Source organism: Pleurodeles waltl, chromosome 5, assembly GCF_031143425.1.
Source record: "Pleurodeles waltl isolate 20211129_DDA chromosome 5, aPleWal1.hap1.20221129, whole genome shotgun sequence".
Taxonomy (NCBI): domain Eukaryota; kingdom Metazoa; phylum Chordata; class Amphibia; order Caudata; family Salamandridae; genus Pleurodeles; species Pleurodeles waltl.
The window spans coordinates 1752773356-1752795425 of record NC_090444.1 but is presented as its reverse complement, the minus strand read 5'-3'; the positions used below and the strand labels follow the sequence as shown (position 1 = coordinate 1752795425).

Here is a 22070-nt window from a genome sequence, read left to right as displayed (position 1 = left end):
CCCCCCTGGCTGCTCTACAGGGGTAATCTTCCTCTTTTGCTATGGTCATTAGAAGGGCAGCAGAAGTTCTTGACTTCCAGCTTCCCTTTGTGGAGTTTAAAACATGTGTGTTGTGTCAGGGCAGACTTCTTCGCACCACTGCTTGTTCAGAACCACTACTTCGGAACCACCACTATTCAAAGAGGCCCTCACAGACACCTGGGCAAAGGCAGGATCTTGCCCTTCTGTCAGTAGACAAAGTGTGAAGCTGCAGATCATCTATGGTGGGTCCTACTTTTCCTCCTGCAGCACCCAACACCATAGAGTCTCTTGGTTCAGGCTTCCACCAGCCGACTAAACACAAACACATTTCCAACCACCCTGCCAGACAGCGAGTCGAAGCGCATGGATACATACAGCAAACAAATGTTCTCCTCTACCAGTCTTGGCCTTAAATCTGTCAATTTTAGTTACTTTCTGGGGCGTTACCCACACATGCTATGGAACATTGTAAGCAATATCTTGTCCGCATTCCTTGACTACCTTTGTGCCAATCTCCAACAGATATTCGAGGATGGTCCAGACTTGTCACAGTATATCATCAGGTCAGGCCTGGACACTACCAACTGTCTGGATAGGATAGTTGGTACCAGCCTGATGCTTTGGCGTCATGCCTGGATAAGATCTACAGGCTTAACCAGCGATGTCCAATAGTTCTTTATTGACATTCCTTTGGCACCCCTCCTGTTTGAGACAAGGCAGACTCCGCATTAGAGCTCTTCAAAGAAAACAAAGCAACAGTGCATTCTCTTGGCTTTGCACTGTCTGTGAAGGAGTTTCCACAACAAATGCACCCATTTCAGGGATTTTGCAGAGGTATACAGCAGAGGCCAATGCAAACTTTGCCTCCACAGCAACATCCCTCCCAGTCTTTACGAGGTAGCGGTCAGGGGTCCGGCCAGCGGCATGCAGGCCCCCAGGGTAAAACAAACTACCCAATCTCCTGCTGCAGAACTTCTTTAATTTACCCATAGTATTGCACTGTCTCCCGGTAGGAGCACTAATACTTTTTTACCTGCATAGGCGGGAAAGCATTGCATCTAACAAATAAGTGCTTCAAACCGGTCACTGCAGTTATATACCCTTCCTGTCCCCTCCTCCAACTATGCCACCTACACAGGACCACTTGTCCATTCTCCCACAAGACATTTACGTTCTCTTATAGAAGGGAGCCATAGAGAAGGTACTAGCATCAGAGGTTAGGAGTGGATGCTACTCCTATTACTTTCTGATGCAGAAGCAGGACAGAGGGCTTTGTCCTATTTTATATATTCACCATCTGAACTTCTTCTGAAGTACAGGTTCAAGATGCTCACTTTGGCCCAAGTTCTATATGCCCTTGATCCAGGTGACTGGATGATGACATACCTGTTCTGCAATACCACAATTTCTGCTTGTGGTTTCAGATAGGCTGCAAGCACTTTCAATTCTCCATGCACCCCCTTTGGCCTTACCAGTGCTACTCTGGTGCTCACGAAAGTGATGGTTGCTGCCCATCTGAGGCAGTTAGGAATGCCAGCCTTCTTGTACTCCGACTACTGTTTGCTGAGGGCAACCGAGGTCTGGGCCACAGAGGCTGAGGCCTTAACACACTTTTGCCTGACAGTCTTCCTCACCAAGACCTGGCTCAACCTGCGTCAGTCCCTGAGATCGTCACCATCCTACAGGCAGGATACAGAATGACTCACCGTGATCGCATTAACAAGCCAGACAGAGAAGTCACCATCATCTGCAGGGACTCCATCAAATGCACCGCCACCATGGACGACCTTCTTAGCAATGGAACACCTCATTTTCACTATCCGAACGGACAAGAAATCCACTATTTGGGGAATGCTTGCATACCGTCCACCAGGCCCTTGAATCACCTTCAGCAACCTCATCACCCCCTTGCTATTGTCTCAAAGGACTACATGCTCCTGGGTGACCTCAACTCCCACCTCAATGACAAAGTAAACCCTAACTCCACCAACCTGCTCTACAGTCTGAACAACATCAGCCTCACCCAACTCATACAAGACCACCATGCACACTACAGGACACACACACAACCCCATATTCACCTCCAGCAACCACCTGAAATGCAGCCACACCACCGAACTCACACGGACCGACCACTCAATCGTCCACTTCATCATCCTGGCCCCCTGCCCTCCCCCACCCCACTTCTCCCCCCCCCCCCTCCCCCAAACCCCCTGCCCTCCTATGCAACCCAGCTCTGCCCATCACCCCTATGGAACAAGGCCTCAGAGACTGAATGGACCAATACCCTTGCCCTGAGCCCACCCAAACACCGCAACAATATGAACCAGGACGTCAGAAGCTTATCACTGACTGCTCTGACATTGTTGCCTCCCTCAAGAACAATGAAACACAGGAGATCTTCTATGCCAGCCAGCTGGTACACTGAGGACCTCAGGACAGCCAAGCGCCACTGCAAGCACCTCCAGTTAAGGTAGCGCACCAACAAAGATCAGCCGACAGAGCAGCCTACAATTCAGCACTCATCCCATACCATCGTCAACTAAGTGAGACAAAGAAAAAAGCCCTGGCATTGCGCATCAAAGATAACCTCAGCAACAGTAAGGAGCTCTTCTGCAGAGACAAGGAATTCACCAACCCAGCGAATGGTGACGAGCAATATCTGTCCCTCTCAGGACCTATGCGGCAGCGTCACGGATTTCTTCAACAACAATCTAAAGAAATTCCTGAACAGACAATGCAAGGCCAAAATATACAGAAACTTTAACCCCCAACTCAAGTCTGAAGACTTTTTCAACTGCCATAACTCCACACACATGACCATCCCTGGAGCACCTCACCATTTAGGACACTATCGCCATCATGAAATCCATCCACTCAGGGGCCCCAACTAGCCTATTCCTCCACCACATCTTCAGCCTAGGAGTACCCAGGGTCGGCCTTGAACTTTCTACCCTAATTAACACCTCAGTAGATTCTGCCACCTTCCCAGGAAACTGGAAGCATGCAGAAGACAAACTCCAGCTGAAGAAACCTTGAGTGAACCCCAACAAACTCAGCAACTACAGACCCATCTCCCTGCTCCCTTTGCGGGTTCATGTAATTGAAAAGCCATAAATCAACAACTTACCATCTACCTGGAACACAAACAGCTCTTGGATGACTCCCAATCCGAATTCCGCAGCAGCCACAGCGACGATACAGCACTGATCGTGGCCACAGATGACATCTGGACCCTCCTCGACAAAGGAGAGAAAGCGCCCTTATTCTCTTTGATCTCTCAGAGGCCTTTGACACCATCTCCCACCACATGCTCATCGCCAGACTTCACAACATAGACATCCGAGGAGCCGCCCTCAGATGGATTGCCTCCTTCCTCACCAACACTACCACCCTACACCCTCGAACCCAAAACAATCATCTGCGTATTCCCCCAAGGCTCATCATTCAGCCCCACCTTCTTCAAAATCTACGTGTTCTCCATTGCCAACATAGTTGGGTAACACAGACACTTTATATTGTACAAAGATGACACACAACTCATTCTCTCTGTGTCTCCCTCTCCCTCTCTCTCTCTCTGTCTGTCCCCCACTGCTGCTAGAACCAACTTCCACCAATGCCTGGCCAGGTGGAAGAGGGATAACTGCCTCAAGTTCAACACAGACTAGACGAAAGTCTTGATCTTTGGGTCCAACAACTCACCCTGGGACGCCTCATGGTGGCCCACAGAACCGAGGGCACACTCCAACCCCAGCTGAGCAGGCTAGGAACCTCGGTATTATCCTAGCCTGCAAACTCACCACGAGATTCCATGTCAATGTAGTGCCACCTTCCTGCTTCTTCATCCTGCACATGTTGCGTAAGATTTTTAAGTGGTTTGGCCAAAACGTGAGACGCACCATCACCCAAGCCCTCGTCACCAGTCGAATTGACTGTGGAAATACCCTCTATGTGAGACTAGAGGCCTACCTAGTTCATAGGCTACTGACCATCCAGAACACCACAGCAAGACTCATCTTGGATCTCCCTTGTTGCTTTCACATCACCCCCCTCCTCAAAAAAGTCCACTGACTCCCCATTCAGAAGAAATGCCAGTTCAAGCTCCTCACCTACACATTCAGAGCCCTGCACGACTCCGGACCCTCCTACATCAACCACTGCCTGAGATTCCACAAACCCTCCTGAGGTCTTTGCTCAGTCTCCCTTGCGCTGGCCCGTACCCCCACATATATCGCAGGAAAGCAGCACGATGCTGCTTCACCAGCCTCGTAGCCAAAGCCTGGAATCAAATCAAATCATTAACATTTATAAAGCACGCTACTCACCCGTGCGGGTCTCAAGGCGCTAGGGGAAAGGGGGGGGGGGGTTACTGCTGCTCGAAAAGCCAGGTTTTTAGGAGTCTCCGGAATGCGGAGTGGTCCTGGGTGGTCCTGAGGCTGGTGGGGAGGGAGTTCCAGGTGCGGCCTCCCCTGCACCTTAGGACCTCTCCTACAATACAGGAGTTCCTTAAAACATTGAAAATATGGCTGTTCGACTTGAGACCCTGCCAGTGCCTGGATACCCTCATGGGTGACAAGTCACACTGCAAGTCGACTGATTGATTGAAGGTGAGCTCTGTGCCAAGGGTACTGCTCAGATTCCATTCAGGCATCAGAGGAGATTGCAAAATTGCAAACAGTCTACAGCGGTGTTTGTTGAACTGCATTTTTACCTGTAGCAGACTCTTCCCCTCCCTACCACGCCTAGAACTAACGGTTATGACGGTTGTATCATTGCTGGGTTAGGAACGCCACTTGGGAGCGTTGGAGATCAGCAGTATGGTGAATCCAATTTAGTTTTTATTGGGAATCAGGAGATTAGCTTTGCCCTTTGGCTTGCAGGCCTGTGCTCCCGTCACTTAGTGACTTTTAACCTACTTAGCTTGCTTTGTTTTAATCCATTTATTTTATTATGACTTCCATTGTTTATAGTTATAGAAATGTTTTGACTTGCATTATCAGTGCCACTCTGTGAAGGCGTCTTTATCAGCGTCATGATCAAGTGATGTACGTAGGTATTAACAATCATGTCCTTGTCTCACTTATGTGTGACAGGAACATAATTTACACTTGTTGGGGATTGTTTATATAACTGCAGCCACAAGTCTGCCTCCTTATCAATTCTTTGGAAACATACCTGCGTCGGGGGTCCTACATGATCTGTATAAATACATCTCACAAGGTCATTAGAAGGATTCCTTCCAGATGCCATTAATGCTGTACGTCACCTTGCTGCTGAACACAGCCTTTGTGTCTCCACGGAGTCTGACCTAGAGACTTCATTCCAAGGTAACGAGGGTTGGCGGCGCTTCTCATGGACCTGGTACTGGCAGATTAGGTTTATCACACCTAGCTCTCATTAGGTTAGATATTAGGTTCTCTATGCTGGGGATTTTACATCTCATGTTTATTGCAAGATGGGGGGAGTTTGTATTCACAACTCTCATCTTCACAATTATGCTTCTTTTATTGTTTGTTATCCTAATCATTGCAGCTCATGGATTTCATCGTAGATTGCAGTCTTTTCAATAAATATATAGAAAACTCTTCTGCATCTCCTTCATTGTCTGTGTGTGACTGTGACTAGTTGTTAACAAGAGAAAAGGGTAACTTTCGTTCCACCATGACTTCCCTGAGATGTTGCAATCTAGAGTCCATGCGTAAGGCTGCCAGAAATCACCTTTTACTGTTTGGGTTTTTGGTGAGGTACTGCTTGTGAGCCGGGAGTGTTGCACCGGCAGTTGCAACTTGTTGTAGGAGGGACTCAGTCACCTAGGAGCAAGAGTCCAACTACGACTGGTCACTGCCAGAAACTTGCCTCTAAATCCTCCTGTTGGAGTTGCAGGTGCTTCGCTTGTCACTTAGGCTTTCCTCCTTTCCATCAAGGAGGAACTGGTGCAGCTTCTTACAGACAATACCACTGCTATGTGGTACTGCTACTAGGCTAGGGTCTTTGGTCCTGTGCAAAGACATTGTACACCTCTGAAAATGGCCGAATCATCAGGGACTCACACTGGTAGTGTAACACCTGGCAGGATCTTTAAATGCCAGGGCGTGCAAACTCAGCTGGCGTTGCCTACCTGATCACGCATAGCTGCTACCCTCTGAGGTGGCAGAGGGCATCTTCCAGCGATGTGTAGAATCCTGTTTCAATCCTATTGCATCCACTATGGATGCTCAGTGTTCAAATATTTGCACTTTGCCGTTCTTAAGGCAATTCGCCCTCTGAGATGCCTTTCTGTTGGACTGGAGCTCGGGGCTCCAGTACGCCTTCCCTCCTCTACCTCTCCTGACCAAAATTCTGAAGAAGATAAGGAATGAAGGGGCCTAAGTCATCCAGTGGCTCTGAAATGGGCCAGTAGAGTGTGGTGCCCAAAACATCTGTCCATGAGCATCTGTCCTCCGATCCTTGAGAGGTAGAGAAGGCTTTTCTGTTGCAGCACCAGTACAAGGTTCTACACAACTTGCACCTTCATGCTCGGAGATTGAGTGGCAAGAGCCAACTGCTTTTGATCTTCCTCCCAATTTACTAAATGACTGCCAAGCGGCCCGCTTGATAAATGTATCTATGTGGGAATTCAGGGAGATGTTTGCTGTGTGCTGTGCTTCTATGCGTACCCACCCCCTCAAGTCTAGTTATCATCTTTTTTTACTTTCTTTGTCCCAGCAAGGCCTTGCTGTGGCGACAAACGGTTATGCATCAGCTTATCTGGCTTTTCACAGTCCGCTATCCTTGTTTCAATCTCCTGTTGTAATCTTGTTTCCACCAAAATGTTTTCACAGTCCCACCATCTGTTCAGGCACTGCTTTGGTATCTATTCACAAGTTGAGGAATCTGGTTCGAAGTATCTGTCAGAAGAATGAGTTAGTTACCTTTGGTAATGCTCTTTCTGGTGGAACCACAGATCCTCCCTGTTCCCTTGTTTCATATTAAAAAAGATTCCAACTGAGAAATCCGCTCCATGGCAGAATCTGATTATTGAAGACACTATGTCCGACAGCTTGGACAGATATCAGAAAGAAACTGACATGACATCAGCCCGACGCAAAGCCCCACAATGCCACCAACCAGTGCACAAGGAAATTGCTGAAAAAAATCTCTGGATCCAGCCTGTCTCGGGGATTGCGAGGGGTGAATGTTGGTTTGGTTGAAGGGTAGGGGAGGGGGCTGCAAAGTAAGGGATCTTCAGTTACATAGAATATTCACCATAAAGTGTGTTTCAGAAGTGAGTAACTTGTTCATCAGTCTATATTAACACATGTTTTATTGGGGGGGGGGGGTGTTATAAAGCATCAAAATTGCCAGCATTAAAGCCTTTGTGTGCAAATGATAAACAAATGATTATATGCCATGATTTCTCAAGAGTATGCTCTAGGTCCATAGCCATTGGCGGAAGGGCCCTGCAGAGGTGGGTCTTTAGAAGTGGAGTATTCCACGGGTTGGCAGCCAGTACAGGGATGTCTTATCTTCCTGAATCTGAAATCTTTGAATCAAATTTACTTTGGAGGAAAATATTTTCCATGTGAGTGAACCACTATATGTACCCTGTGGAGTGCTTTGAATGGATCTTGTTCTTGGAATGGGATCCTCAACGGGAAACCTATAGACTGTGTAACACACTATACCTGTGACAGAATCTGCGAAAAATACCCAGTATGTGCCAATCAATAACCTGTGCAGTTGGTCTATACAATATTTAGGTAAGCTTAACTAAAATTAATGAGCTGTATAAAATATGAGCAATTCAAGGAGTTTAATACTATTAAATACATTTGGTAATCAACATATATCACATTACTGACCAATAGTAAACCATTTTGCCTACAGAATTGTGGAAGTCAGCATTGGTGTATATAATTAGCTTTCATCTGAGTTGAGCAACCCAAATGGAAATGAATCCTCCTGGTGGAAAATAGCCTCTATCTATAGTTATCACATTAAAGGCTAAGAAGTAACCTTGTTGCCGGTTGTAAAATAATAATTGTAACAAAGTTACAATCTATGTTTCGTTTTAGTCATAGAAAGGAAATGCAGCCTGTTCAATTATCCTGGACTTCCACTTACATTCCTCTAGGATTTGTTTCTTGATCATAGTACGAAACGTGATCCTACTCTGCAGTGCTTTGACCATATTTTCTGCTTCTGTATTTGTAGACTCTCTGTGCTGTTCCTAATGTGCCTCTCCCAGGCTTGGATGATGTGGCGATTTATTCACTTCCAGTTGCGTCGTTGGAGGGAGTACTGGAACGAACAGGCTGCAAGAAAGAGAGCCACTGTAGCTGCTGCAGCTGTGAGCAAGCATCAGTCTAAACTAATAAAGAGGGACACTGGTACGTGATTAGACCCTTCTTGCATGCCTGCAGAGCACACTGGTCACCACCAATGTGGGATGAGCAACCGTGCACACTCAACCCTGTGCATGTCCAGTCCTTGATCATGTAGCCTGTTGGAACAATCAAAGGTTAGGCCCAGTTTTGGAGTTTAAAGGCAGCAAATGCATCAGTCGTGAGGCGACACGATGTCGTCCATGATGTAATTTGTAGTGCTGTCTGTGACGGTAAGTGTAAGATCATGAGCAGTGGATTGGGTAGTTATGACTACTATTCTAACCATGACCGGCTTACAGGTGAAGTTGTGTATCCTTTGCGGATGCCTGAAATTCACATGTGGGTGGAGTTCCAGCCAAAGTTTTGTGGAGCTGTTTAATGAGATGGAGATACATTAAAGATTCCAGATTTCATATGGGAGATAGGTGAGGGGGATGTACACAAGTCTTACATTGTGGGGGTAATTGTCTAAAAAGTATTTGAACCATTTGAGCATATATTCAGAGTTGTGGTAGGCTTATGGGAGGCGTAATTAAGTCGGCATAGAGATCAAGGAGAATGGGCATGCACTGAGAGCCTAGGTTTGTGTCATCAAGCAAAGTATTCTAAACTGTGATTAGGACTGTTTATGTGCTGTAGTTGATTCAGAAGCACAACTTAAGTAAGTCCAGGATTTTTGTTTCTCTTATGTATGCGTGTTGTGGGGCGTGACCTATTGCAGGGTGGTGATGATGGTAGCTTAATTTGAGAGGCCCACCCATTGCTGCAGATCTAGAAATGGTGCAGGTGAGACAATGTCTAATGTGGCTGAAAAACAAAACAGTATGCAGTAGTACTGCCCTTACTGAAATGGTGCAAAAGCAAACAAAATCTGAGAAAGCACTGTTGTAGAGACTGCCTTCTCAACACTGCTATTAGGCATGGACTATACCAGGCAAGTAAGTGGAGGGTTGGGCGTGGGGTGCGACCAGAGACAAGTCCTAATTCAGTAAGGATGACAAGCAGAGGGGAAATGAGATTGCTTCACATAGTCTAGTGGAGGAAATGGCCATCAGCAGGCCGTCTGTTAGGACACTCTGAATCAGGCTCACCAAGGAACCAAGCCAACAGCATGGAAGTGGAGGAATCCAGGTTCTGAGGAACAATCCCAGTGGCTAGTTGGAAGGGAGCAGGGCGAGTGTCTAATGTCATGGAAGTCAGTCGCTGAGCATTTGTTAAATAAAGCACCTCAACATGCTCCCAGCACAAATCATATGAGGCAGGTTTTGGATGTATAGCTGGGGGCACACACCATAAGTGTTATTTTTGCACATCAGTAAAAGGCATCTGGGAGTTGCAGGAAGGGAAGACATCCAGAAACACTCAGACTGAGCCAACTCAAAATCGAGTGGGAGGAGGCGAATTTTAGGAGAGGGCATCCACTTCTGCCAGAAAGGCTTCACCTTGGCTTATGTGAAAAGAGACTAAAACGGGCCAAACTGACAGTTTGAGGCAAAATATTATCTGCATTCTATTAAGACCCTATGGTCGAAGGGGTAGAGAGCATTCCACCCACTTGAACATCAAACATTGTTTTCTATGTACTTTCATGGGAATAGGTCAGTGAAAAGCTGGTAAAATGTGTATCCAGAGCCCAGAAACAGGCTATGTATGTAATGAACACTAATTAGGAAGGTAGGGCTTATGTGGTTAAAAAAGCATTAGCAGGAAGACATTCTGAGCTGAGGAGAATAAGGAGACCCTCAGAAGAAGGCTTTGAGATACAGTGGCAGGGTGAAATGTTTGAAATGATACTAAAAGGAGGATGGGGCCTAGAACAACACCTGGAGGAACCGCTGCTGGTATAGGGACGGGTGAGATAAGTGGTTGTTAGTGGAAAACATAATGGAGATATAGATAGGTTTTACAAATATGCTACACAGGACACAGCAGATGCTGCAGATCTTTTGGTAGTCAGGGTGGCCTTACACTCGGCCGAGTGTCAAGGAACAGTGACTTGATGACATAGGGAAGACTGGTATGGCAATACCAACATCTACTTTGTCACAGTGTTTAGAGGTGCATAAAACTTGTGCAAGACTAAATTGCATCTCCCTGGATCAACTGCTACATAACGAATATAAGTGTTAGAACTGGGCCTCAATGATGTATGATTGTGGCCCCCTTCAGATGTATCTATAACCACAGGACCCAGTGGGATGTAGGCCGTCCCGCAGAGAAGGGAAGAGAAAAATGTGTAAAGGAATGGGACAGCGTTCTCTCTATCACTAAATCTCAACATATGCAATGGACAAACCACATGGCTTTTGTGTTAGACCCTCACCCACTGTAATAGTGGCATGCATCATCATTGGGTCTGATCCTCTGCCCTAAAAACCTGGATGGGCTCGACCATATTCCAGGGAGCACTTTTGATATAAATTGCAATGGGGGTCTTCTCAGAATAAAAAAAAAAAATACCTAGAACAAGCAAGGTATCCCTTTTATTTGCGTTTGCTCAGGTATCATTAAAAACCAATCGGTATGGGGTAGACCATGGGATATAATGATCTTAATACCCTGTTTTGCTTTTTGAAATGTTTCAGCCCCTAAAGCAAGGCAAATACGGATCCAGGGCTTTCATCATCACAAAAAAGTGCCCCGGATTTTGTTTTTGACTATGTCCAACCTTATTAACTTAGTTGGGGACAACCTATCATGCAACACAAAAATCCATGCATGTAATGGCTTGCTAGCCCTCTCTACAAGAGGAATGTTAAACTTGACTCCCTGTTAAGAAATCTCTTAAGGCGGCATAGGATGAGTGGAACATGCCCCTTTAAATAGTCCTAAAGGGTACCGTGTCACCAAGTACTTGTTTTAACCTTCACTTCTCCAATCTCCGCCGAGTTCCTTCAGATTGATGCAGCAAACATAAAAAATGATACTGCTCTCCAAAGATACTGAAAAGGCCTGCGACACAGTGAACTGAGCCTTTGTGGAAAACACCTTGATCAAATTGTGGCAGGGAGTGTGGTTTCCAAGGTATCAGGGCTCAACTACCAAAATTAAGTTGAATGGCTAGCTCTCTGAGAAGGCGAATATAGGTAGGAGAGGCTCGTCTTTTTTTTTTTTTTTTTTGCTACATCTTTTAAACCAGTGGTATGGTGGCTGTCTGGTAAGAGATGACTGCAAACAGACAATGTTTGTTGGCAGTGTTTCCATGTTTCTGACCATAGTGTTTCCATGTTTCTGACAGAGTCCGAGATCTCCCTGTCATTATTATAATGAAGGGAACGGAGGAGGTGAAGGAGCAGTGGGCAGTGGGCTTCATAAGGCTGAAGCCTTGAATTCGACTCCATCCCCATGTAGATTGGCCGGGCTGGAACAGCATACTCCATTTGGATGCAGTGAAATATTTGGTGATGTTTAGTACCCCTGCCACCAGCACTAGGTTACAGGTGATTTAGAAATACCTTCTCTAAACTATAGGGAGAGTCTTATTCAACTGGAGGAATCTACCCATTCACAGGATTGAACAAATTTGTGTACATTAAAATGTACATACCCCCACAAATTCTTCATGTATTTCAAATAACATTTATAACAGTAATTAAATATATGATCCTGCAGCATCAGAAAGCCGGTCAGTCAAAAAGGAGGTATTTCACTTAGTTGGGGAATGCTAATGCGAAGGTAGCCAGGCTTGAGAATCCCCAACTTGAAATGTTTCCACCAGCCAGCTAAGCTGAGAACATTTTGAAATGGGACGGGTAGGCAGTGGGCATAAGTAGAAAGTATTGTGACCGGGACAAATAGGTTATTTGTCACATGGTTAAATGTTAAACCCTTCCTTAGAGGCACTCACTTGACACTAGCGTTGCGTCCCTAAAAATGTCACTGTCAATGTTGGTTGGTCAAGAACACCTGACTAGCAGGTTACAGTTTTAAATAGGTTTTGCTGTTCATTATTATGAAACCTAGTGGTTCAGTTTGCGGACTTTCTCTGTGTACCTAAAAATATTCAGTTTCAAATGCCGTTGAGACTTGAAGGACAGCACCCAAATTAGAAACAGAGAAAGTTTGTAACAAGGTTTGGTGGAGAAAAAATGCCAATAAAAAGGTGAAAACATGAGGATACTGAAGATGGAAGACGACAATGAAAGGATGAAGAGTTCAAGACAAACACTTGAAGGAAAACCTTTTATTCTTGGGATCTTTTAACCACATGAGGGATTGAGAGTGTATGAGACGCTGTGTACCATCTCTTCGATTCTCCTGAAAGGACACACATAAAGTTTGAAGCCTGTACCTACCCAAGAACTGAAGGGCCTCCTAAAGGAGTGGCTTCACTTTCCCGGTGTATTTGATCAATCCAGATCTGAAAGAGCAATATAGTGAAATAGGAGACCTCGTCCCACTCAGTTGTATAGCACATACACCTTCCGTAGTTCATAAATTGGAAATGTATGTGGACTCCTTTCCAGACGCTTCCTTACACTTAATCAGCACTGAAGTCTGAGGTGATGTCGAGCATATGCCAGAAGGCTGTTAAAACCAGAGGAAAGCTCTGTTGGGCATAATACCACAAGTAAAACATTGCTTCCGGAAAGCAGTGTCGGTGGGAGCTCAGACATACTTGTGGAGGCAGAAGATGCTCGGAGATGGCAGCGTGGGTCAGATGACGAAGAAACGGCATCAATAGAAATAGTCATTGTCAGATTGATGCCTAAAAAAGAGCATAGGTCCACAGTGTTTCAGAAAAGTAGCTCTTCATAGCAGACTGGGTCAGATTCTAAGACCACAGAACTCATTCAACACTAACAGAAAAACAGTCAGCAGTCAAGGAGAGTAGAACGAAACTGAAGTCTCTGCGTTGAAGTAAAAAGGCGTCAGTATGGGCAAATCTTCAAGCATGGACTCAGTGTGTTGATTGTCAACGTTGAAGCCAAGGAAAAGGTCAAGATCGAAATGGCTTTAAAAGAAGGAATCTGAGATATACAAGCTGCTTTCCAAAATAGTAAACAAGAGACTAAGGGGGGAATTGGAATAGGAAGGGAGGCATATATCCGAACTACTCCTAATGAAGAGCAACAGGAGGATAAGGTTTTTTTAGGATCAAATCTGTTTTTTGGTATATAAAAGGCATAGTAAGCAGGCACAAAACACTGTGCTACAACCATAACGGACAGGAGCAATGAATACAGACCAGTACCGCTGTCATGGATAGTAAAAGACGAACGAGGCATGAGCCGAATGACAAGGCACGCAGAAGTTCCCTGCAACTTCATCCATTGGCGCCCATGTTGCCCATAAAACCAGTCCGAACTAAGCTGGAACGCACAGAAACAGACAAAAACACAATAACAGAACAGTGCTCCCTCATATAACCCTCAGCAATGCTTCTCCCTCCCGACGCCCTCCTCCCTGTGCTCTCCCAAGAGGCCCCCCAGCCGCATCGCCCTCCCGAGCCGCCCGTCGACCTCCCCTCTCCCAGACACCTTCAGCAGCCCCATTACCCTTAGATAAGCAGGGCAAGTCAATTCGTTAAATTCCGTGGAAAGAATCTGAATGAAGGGTCGCCAAAGTTCAGAAGCCTCCTCTGCTACGAAGCCAACGTTAATTTCTCCATCGCAAGGATGAACCACAGCCTATGGAGCCAGGAGGTGTAAGTAGGGACCCTCTCCGAACCCCACAGAGCCAAGATCGCCTGATGCGCTGCATTAAGGGCAAGGGCCATCTGTCGGCCCCTCAACGAGCGCAGAGGGTAGGTGCAGGGGTTGGGTAAACCCAATATAACATATGCTGGAAACCTAGGTATCTCTGTATGAAAAACTTTGTCCATATCATCAAGTATGCCCTTCCAAAATCTATTTAACTTGGGACAGTGCCGCAGCAGATGTATCAGTGTGCCCTTGTTGCTGCATCCCCTCCAGCAGAGCTGCGATATAGAAGGGTTCCATGCATGTACCCTAGCCGGAGTATAGTACAATGTGTTGCCAGCTTATAGGCTGTCTCTGCCCCCGACGTGTTGTGCGCTGTGGTGTGCGCTCTATAGTGGATACTCTCCCATTCCTCCTCCGTCAGCCCTTGTCCCAACCCCTCCTCCCATCTCTTTTGTCCCAAAGTTTTCCATGAAAGTGCAACTCCCTGCAAGAGTCTATACAGTTCCGATATCACTCGTTTGATAAGGTTTTTTTGTGGAAGACACACCGGATCCTCTGAGGGAGGACCCAGATCAGGAAGAAGACATGTGGCAAGATGTAAAGGATGAATCACCACAGGAAGAAATAGATGCATATAGCCCTTAGGTCTTCTCAGTTTCATAAACATGTCAGGTTTGTGGGTGCTTCCAACATTTGCAGATGTTCATAACATGGAACACCCGCATAACAGCATAACTTTGAGTGTGAGTAAATCCATTTAAAACTGCAAATTCTGCGAATCACTTGTGAATTTGCACTTAAGCTATTAGCACACATCTGTAAATAATATCTGCATCAATAGTCTTATGTATTCGTTACACACGTACCAAATCTGTTTTAGGGAACACACATCACAGATTACAAACCGTGAACAAGTAAAAGGGAGTACTAGTACTTTGTAATGCATTAAGTTGGCTGGCAGTGGTCACTCGGTTTAACCTCTGAGATGACCCGACTAGAAAAGGTACTATTAACAACTGAACTGTGGTCTACAAAACTTCAGCAGATTTCTCAGCTAACTGGAACTGTGGCAAATTGCAAATTCAGTAGAACCTTGCCGTGGAGAGGATCCAGTTCAGACAAAGGGTGATTACATGTTTCAGGGCGATGTGACTACTGTTATTTACCTACTTTTGTATAGGGCTTAGGCAGGAAGTGCAAAATTAGAATAGTCTGAATATTATAAATATGCACACTTTTGCAGGTGTTATTTTTGGTTTGGTATGCTATGTCATGCTCATTCTCCAGGAAAACATCCAGTTACTGTTGGTGGTTTCACGTTTATATTGCGTTACATGTGATACAGGAACAAGCATTTCCTTCTAACTCACCATAGCAGTGATCTTGCCTGATGTGCCAGCACTAGACCCTTTTCTGAGCACCATCTTTAATCTACACAAGATAGTGTGCCTACCTCATGTACAGTGTTTGAACGGTTCTCTTAGCATGACCCTCTGCTCTGTGCGCAACACTCTGCGTCCATTTCGAACACTTTGTGATGTCTTCCACGAGTTATAGTCAGTTTAGCTTTTGGGCATCCTCACTAGCCATAAACTGGGTCATTAGCACATACCTCTCTTCCTGGCCATAACCTTCTGTCACCTATCGCTCTTTTTCTGTCCTGGCCCGCTCAGATCCACATCCCTTGCCACCATAGGTGTTTCAAGGCCTAGATACACTTGCCAAGCGATCCTTCAAGAACTCAGCCTTGACATTTTTTAACTTGGTGCTACCATTTAGCAAGGATTACCCTCAACCAAAAATGTCTTGTTTAGTGAACTCAGAAGTGGATGTGTGTCTCAAGACTTGGTTTATTGATTCCTGAAATAAAATGTGATTTGCCATGTGGAGCCTTTGAGAAGCGGGCCTGAAGAATGTCATTGTTAGTTGTTGTTTTAGCTTGAAACATGTAAGCTTTTGCCCGTTGATAAGGATCCTCTTTTCCTTTTTTTTTTTTTTTTGCATTCAGGTTTTGAAAATGGAGTAGTGAAAGCTGAGAATGGAACATCACCTCGACCCAAGAAGTTGAAATCTCCTTAGAAAAAGCCAAAACTTGCCTGGCAGAAATTGGGTGGCCTTTGACGATCAGATCGACTCCAAAGTCCCTTTTTCTGTTCTTTCGAAAACACGACTGGGTGAAATGTGCCTTAAAAAGGATCTTCAGAAGCAAAGTCATAAAGCAATATAAATGTGACAACCACCAACCCTACTGCCTTCAAGACGATTGCAGCTGGTGCAATCAAAACTTTACATTGCCTTTCTGCTCGCTTTTCACTTTGATGCTTTTTTTTTTTAAATACAATGCAAATTTTCTTGTTTTGTCAGTGGTTTTTAAAACCAATCTTTCCCATGGGCATAGCACCACAACCCTGCAGTCCCCGGTCTACCCCCTGTCCACAAACCTAAATGGGGGGGAACGTGACAGTGCAATGAAACAAGTGCCTCCTAAAGGAATGGCTTAAATGCTCTGAAGTTGGGGCATATAGCTGCTTTTTCTCAGAGCAAATTTCCTTGCCGTTGAGCTGACTGAGACCTTGCTATTGCGCTTACTGAGCAGGGGTGGCCTGCTTCTGTGCTCGGCTCAACATCCTTCTCTGGAATCCAAGCTCACTAGGAGAACTGAAGAGTTAAACTCATGTTTGGCGCTCAGAATCCCTAGAAAATGAATTTAAGTTGTGCAGAGCTGTTACAGCTGCAGGGTGATAATCAAGACACTATTCATTATGGAGAACACTGGATGTCAACCTTAACAGGACTGTCGTCCAAAGCAGTCAAGTGTTGTACACTATCTTCAATCTTTTTGTCCCGAGGACATCTGCAGTCACATACAAAACTGGGAGCATCAGGCTCTGAACTTGTGTGGTGTCCTGAATCAGGATGTACCCCGTCATTAGGTGAAACTGACCCATACTTGTATGGCGACTTGCTGCAACTACTTCTGGCTGTTGATGTCTTGCGTTGTTGCCTACGTGGAATATTGCTCCAAGTCCGTGTTTCCTGCCTCTCAGACCTCCCCGGATGCTCTTATAGATTCTCCCACGAAACGCAACATATTGACAAACCCATACTGACACATGATTTACAGATGTATCCTGTAATCAGCCTTTAGGTGAGGCATACTGCAGTTTTGTTTGCCAAAGTACATGCTTTTTTCTCTGTTTCAGGAGTAAACCATCAGGAAGGTGAAAAGTACTGTCCTCTCATATAGCAGTGAGAACCCATGTCCATTTGTGCTGCTTGCTGACTTTTCAGATAGTTAGCCTTGCATACTTTGGTCCTTTCCATTTCAAAGTTTTATCAAGGTGCTTTCACATACGTACAAAGCATAACGTAGTTGAGTGTTTCCTACCACTTTACTGAGATGGAACCGAGATCTACACAATTGATTGGAACATTTCTGAAGTCTGCTTTCATGCAACTTCGCCTTCAAGCCATAGATTGTGTACAGGTGTGATACAGTTAATGTCGGGAGAGGTATTTCTGATAATCACATACATTTTTAAAGGGTAAAAAGTAAAGCAAATCATAGGGAGCCCCTAAGCTGTAATCTTTAGGCAAACAAGCTTTTTAAAATAATTGCCTCTCTTCACTTTCCCTGTGTATTTTATGAATCCAGAATTGAAACAGCAATATAGTGAAATAGGAAACCTCGTCCCACTCAGTTGTATAGAGCATACACCTTCCATAGTTCATAAATTTAAAATGCATGTGGATTAATTTCCAGATGCTGTGTATCCTGCCTTACAAGTAAACAGCACTCTGAAGGACTCCGCAGCTACATGGCATCAGTACTCAAACCAGTACCAACACCTCGGGGCAGATCTGGACAGAGCTCATCTGTGTTAGTAGAGGGAGAATAAACACAATTGTATTTTTTGTATAATGGCAGAGATTACTTTGATGCTTGGCCACTTAGGGTTAAAGACAGATTTACCAATCCTTTCAAACTGTTGCCTTATGGTCTCTCAACAATCCTTGCCAATATGCCTATAATTTCAGTTTCATTTTTATTTGCAGATCAGCACATCTGAATACCAAAGACTATTGGCCAATGCATTAGGTTGGAAGTGTCTGTCTGTCCCTAGATGCACCATGCATGGTGACGCGGGCAAATCAGTTTTCCTGTTGATAGGGAAATGCTACCTCACATACTTCTCTTTCTACATGCTATTCATGGGCCAAAAGGTTGTCATTAGGTGTCACTTTAGTCTGGCCCGTAAGTACAATATTACTTTCAGGACTTGCCGATCTGTGGTAGTCGACAAAACTGTTACGCACTTCATAGTGCCCTGTAATTTCAATACCAGAATGGCTGCCAGTAATCAGCTTGTCACAGGGTTTAGGACAGTCGATACTTTACGTTCCATTTCAGGTTTAAAGATTAGATCAGGCGAATCAGAATCCCTTTAAGTTTTAATGCAGCATGTGATCTTTTATCGTCCCCTTAGTACCTGTGTTTTGTTACGGTTTTCCTCCATGTCCTCAAAAGTTATCTTTCCGGGGCACTGACCAAAGGCATTCTAGTTGTGCACTTGGCTTGGTCTTTCTCAAGTTTGTCTCGCCTACGAATGTTCCAAGGATACTGCAATGTTTGAAGTACCAGACTGTATGTCTGTGCCTGTTGAGGGAAGAGAAGTGTGCCTCAACATATGCAGCATGTGTAGTAGCAAGTGAGGTGCATTTCTAATGCTGACACAGGATGGAGCTGCATCTGTTCGCAAGCTATGTATCAAGAAGCGTTCAGCGGCCTGCAACCCTCGCTTGGTTCTGTGGCCCTGAATTCCCTCAACCTCTGGCATTCAAATTTTCCGGTTGACTGCCTGTGAACCAGGGCCATTAATTCTAAATCCTATTGGGAGGATTTTGTAATAGGATAACAAAACTCAAGACTTACCATATCAGTTCCTCGCTTGCAGCTTTACTGCTCTTGCACAATCTTTTATTTCTCGATTCACAAATTGTACTTTGTACATAAACAAGTGCCTTAAATTGCCATATATTCTTTTGTACTCTCTGTATGTACTGTATCAATATCTATGTTTGTATGTATTGGGTGTATGTATGGAAAGGATGTATTCCGTACTGCAAACACCTTTGTTGATAGCAAAAGGGACGGCGTGTTGATTTCTACAGGTTTCTATGCCTTTTTGTAAAAGTAGAGTTTTTGTTAATGTAGATTGTAAAAAAAGTTCTTCCACCCTGTCTCCAGGGCAAAACACCAATATGTATTAATGTCGAGGTGATCCTCAAGCAAGGACATCCTCTAATTGAATACTTCTGTTCCACCGTTCTACCAAATCCCCATTTCTTGTATTTTTCCCCTTTTGATTTTGGTCTTCCACCTATTAAAAAAAATCTGTAACACCTTGTTCCTCTTCCCACTGCCTGCGCGCATATGTACACTTTACATTGTGACATTGTAATAACTGCTCTAAAATTACCACCAATTTTAATACTATGCCACGTTAAGTCTGAGCCAAGAAACTTGATATTGTGGAACTTAGTTTTTACTCAAGAATTGATTCACTTTTGGTGCTTAACATGTTGCCCCTGGGCTGTAGCCCTCAGCTTTATATTCTCGCCATCTAAAACCTCATTGACCCTTCCCACCTCTTCAACTTTTTTGGGTTGTGCAATAACCTTTGTAGAAATTGTTAATATCATACTTTTCCTCATCTCCACACTGTTGGAAGGAATATTAAAGGGCGCTAAACAAGTTATTGTTTGATCTCTCACGTATCACGTTAATTTGCACCTTTTGAAATTTGAACACTGCTTCATACTTCCCGCGTTGTACGGTGTGAGCTATTAGATGAGGGCTACTGATTGGTAGTAGACTTAGCATAGGGCCGAGGGCGTTGACAGGTGTTTTCATTTACTGCATGTTTTGAACTGTTTATTTGTTTGGTGTAGGCTATTTATAGTGAAAGGCATCAAACTTGTCTGTGAGGTAGTATGTTCTGTGAAAAAGGATTTAGCATGCTTACTACAAATTGTGTTGATAAAGTTTGAACACCCTCTTTTCTCTGGATTTTTCTCTTTAGATGCCTTGAAGTATTAGTAGCAGAATCTTGGGTATCTATGTAGAGATTCTCACCTGTTAGATGCTTTTAGGGTTTAATGCTGTTCCCAGTCTGTTATACATAACACTAGAGACTTCACAATATAAGGTCTAATGCTTCATGAAGGTTCACCTTGTCCTCTTCTGAAAAAGTTCCCCGCTGGCCCATGGCGGGCTGACTCACTACTAATAGAAGAAGCATGCTCTGTTGGCAAGTGGTTTAGTTCTGCCTCATGTTAACCTGTCTTTTTATAAGTTCTAAGAGACTTTTAGAAAGAGGTGATCAGTTACCTAATGTTTAGTTGCATGAGAACCCTGAGGTCTGGGAGGTAGTAGTGTTCAACAGTATCACTACCACATTTACTGCCAACAAAAGGGACGTTATGATTGTTAGGGTCTTGTGTATTCTGAAGTCAACTGTGCTTTTCCTGGTCTAGAAGAACGTATTCCAGAATCCCATCCTATGTAAAAGATGTCTTCGCTAAAAGGCCATTATGGCTGAGAGTAGGGGAAGTGCATTCTGTTTTATTGTGGCATAGAAAGAAGCTTCTCCTTAGAGATTTGCGCATAAGACGTTGTTTCTTATAGAATATAGCACGGAGAGCCTCACCTCGTGTTAATATATATGCGTCTGTAGAGCTCGCACAAAATTATCCACATACCTCTGGTAGTGTGTGGTGATTGTTCCGTTTGTCGTTGTTGAGCGTACGTTTGACGCCAGATTATTTTATCTAAAATAGTAACGGTTCAGAATCTCTTTTTTTGTAAAGTTTCCAATGTAAGATTTCAATTGTGTGGGGAAATACTTAGTTGATTCAGGGAATCAATGTATATCCTGGCAATGTCAGCAACTTCAGATCAGTTCCCCGACACTCTCAGCCACCCAATGCAACTACAAGCCTGGAGTTAGTTTTTTCATTTACAAACAGTTTATTTTGTGGACCAAACGGAATCCAAAATTGAGGGATAACTGTTTTTCAGTATTTATATTCTATGTAGCTTTTTTGTTGATATTTTATATTTTATGTTTAAAATTGCTTCCCTACAGTTGTGCATTTCTGCCGCTGGAACATGGTCGTTAACGAGAAACCATTTTTTTCTACAACCTTTTGTTACATTATATTTTGTAAAGTGTAAACCAGCAGATACGTTTCAACGAATTGACACATTAAAGGCATAGAAATGTTACCATGTGAAAATGACTCTGGTGTGTGATTATTTTGATTTAGGTTTTTTAATAGGCAGGAGTCAAGTTAATGGTGGAATCAAGCCTAGTTGCTTTACCAAAATCTGTATTATACTTACTGACATTTTAGGTATTAGTGTCTTTGAAATGTGCTTTCGAACTTCTTCAGTTATTTGTCAACATGCTATGCTGAAATGAATGCCCAGATGTCAATTAAGATGCAACATAATTATGTCTAAATTCTTACACTTTTTTTTTTTTACTTCTCTGAAATGCATGTTGTGTCAGCACCTAGGGGCACAAAGATGAAGACTTCTTTAGTTACAGTAGTAAAACAAATATGTTTAAGACCATAGTCTTTTAAACCTAAAATGACAATTCAAGTACATTGCAAAAAACTAATAAGACCAACATTGCACCATTAAAATCAAGTAAAATCCTTACAAATCTACCCACCATGCATGTTACATTCAACCTTATTGCTTCCATTCATACCGTAATACTTTAATTAGGACAGGTTTTAATGAGCAATGCTTTTTACTAAAAAATGGCTTCATAATTTGTTTTCTTCCTCTGCATTTTCAAGCCAGCCTCCAGGTTTAATAGTTAATTCAGGAATCACTTCAAATGGTAGTTCCAGGCACCCTGAATTTCTTCTAAAGTTGCATATGCACTGGAGGAGGTACATAGAACAAACTATCTTAAGTACCTTTATGCTAGCAACCAAAGAATCTAAATGCATCCTCAATTAC

The 22070-nt window shown here is 44.0% G+C and overlaps 1 protein-coding gene across 2 annotated transcripts in view; it reads left to right on the top strand.

Moving 5' to 3' along the window:
- Nucleotides 1-21331, top strand: part of TRAM2 (translocation associated membrane protein 2) — a 157668-nt gene extending 136337 nt beyond the window's left edge. For both annotated transcript variants that reach the window (XM_069236148.1, XM_069236147.1), the window contains 2 exons: nucleotides 8215-8390; nucleotides 16041-21331. In XM_069236148.1, coding sequence (XP_069092249.1) covers nucleotides 8215-8390; nucleotides 16041-16111 — 247 coding nt within the window. In that variant the 3' untranslated portion in view covers nucleotides 16112-21331. The remainder of the gene's footprint in view (nucleotides 1-8214; nucleotides 8391-16040) is intronic.
- The last annotated feature ends 739 nt before the right edge of the window (nucleotides 21332-22070 follow it).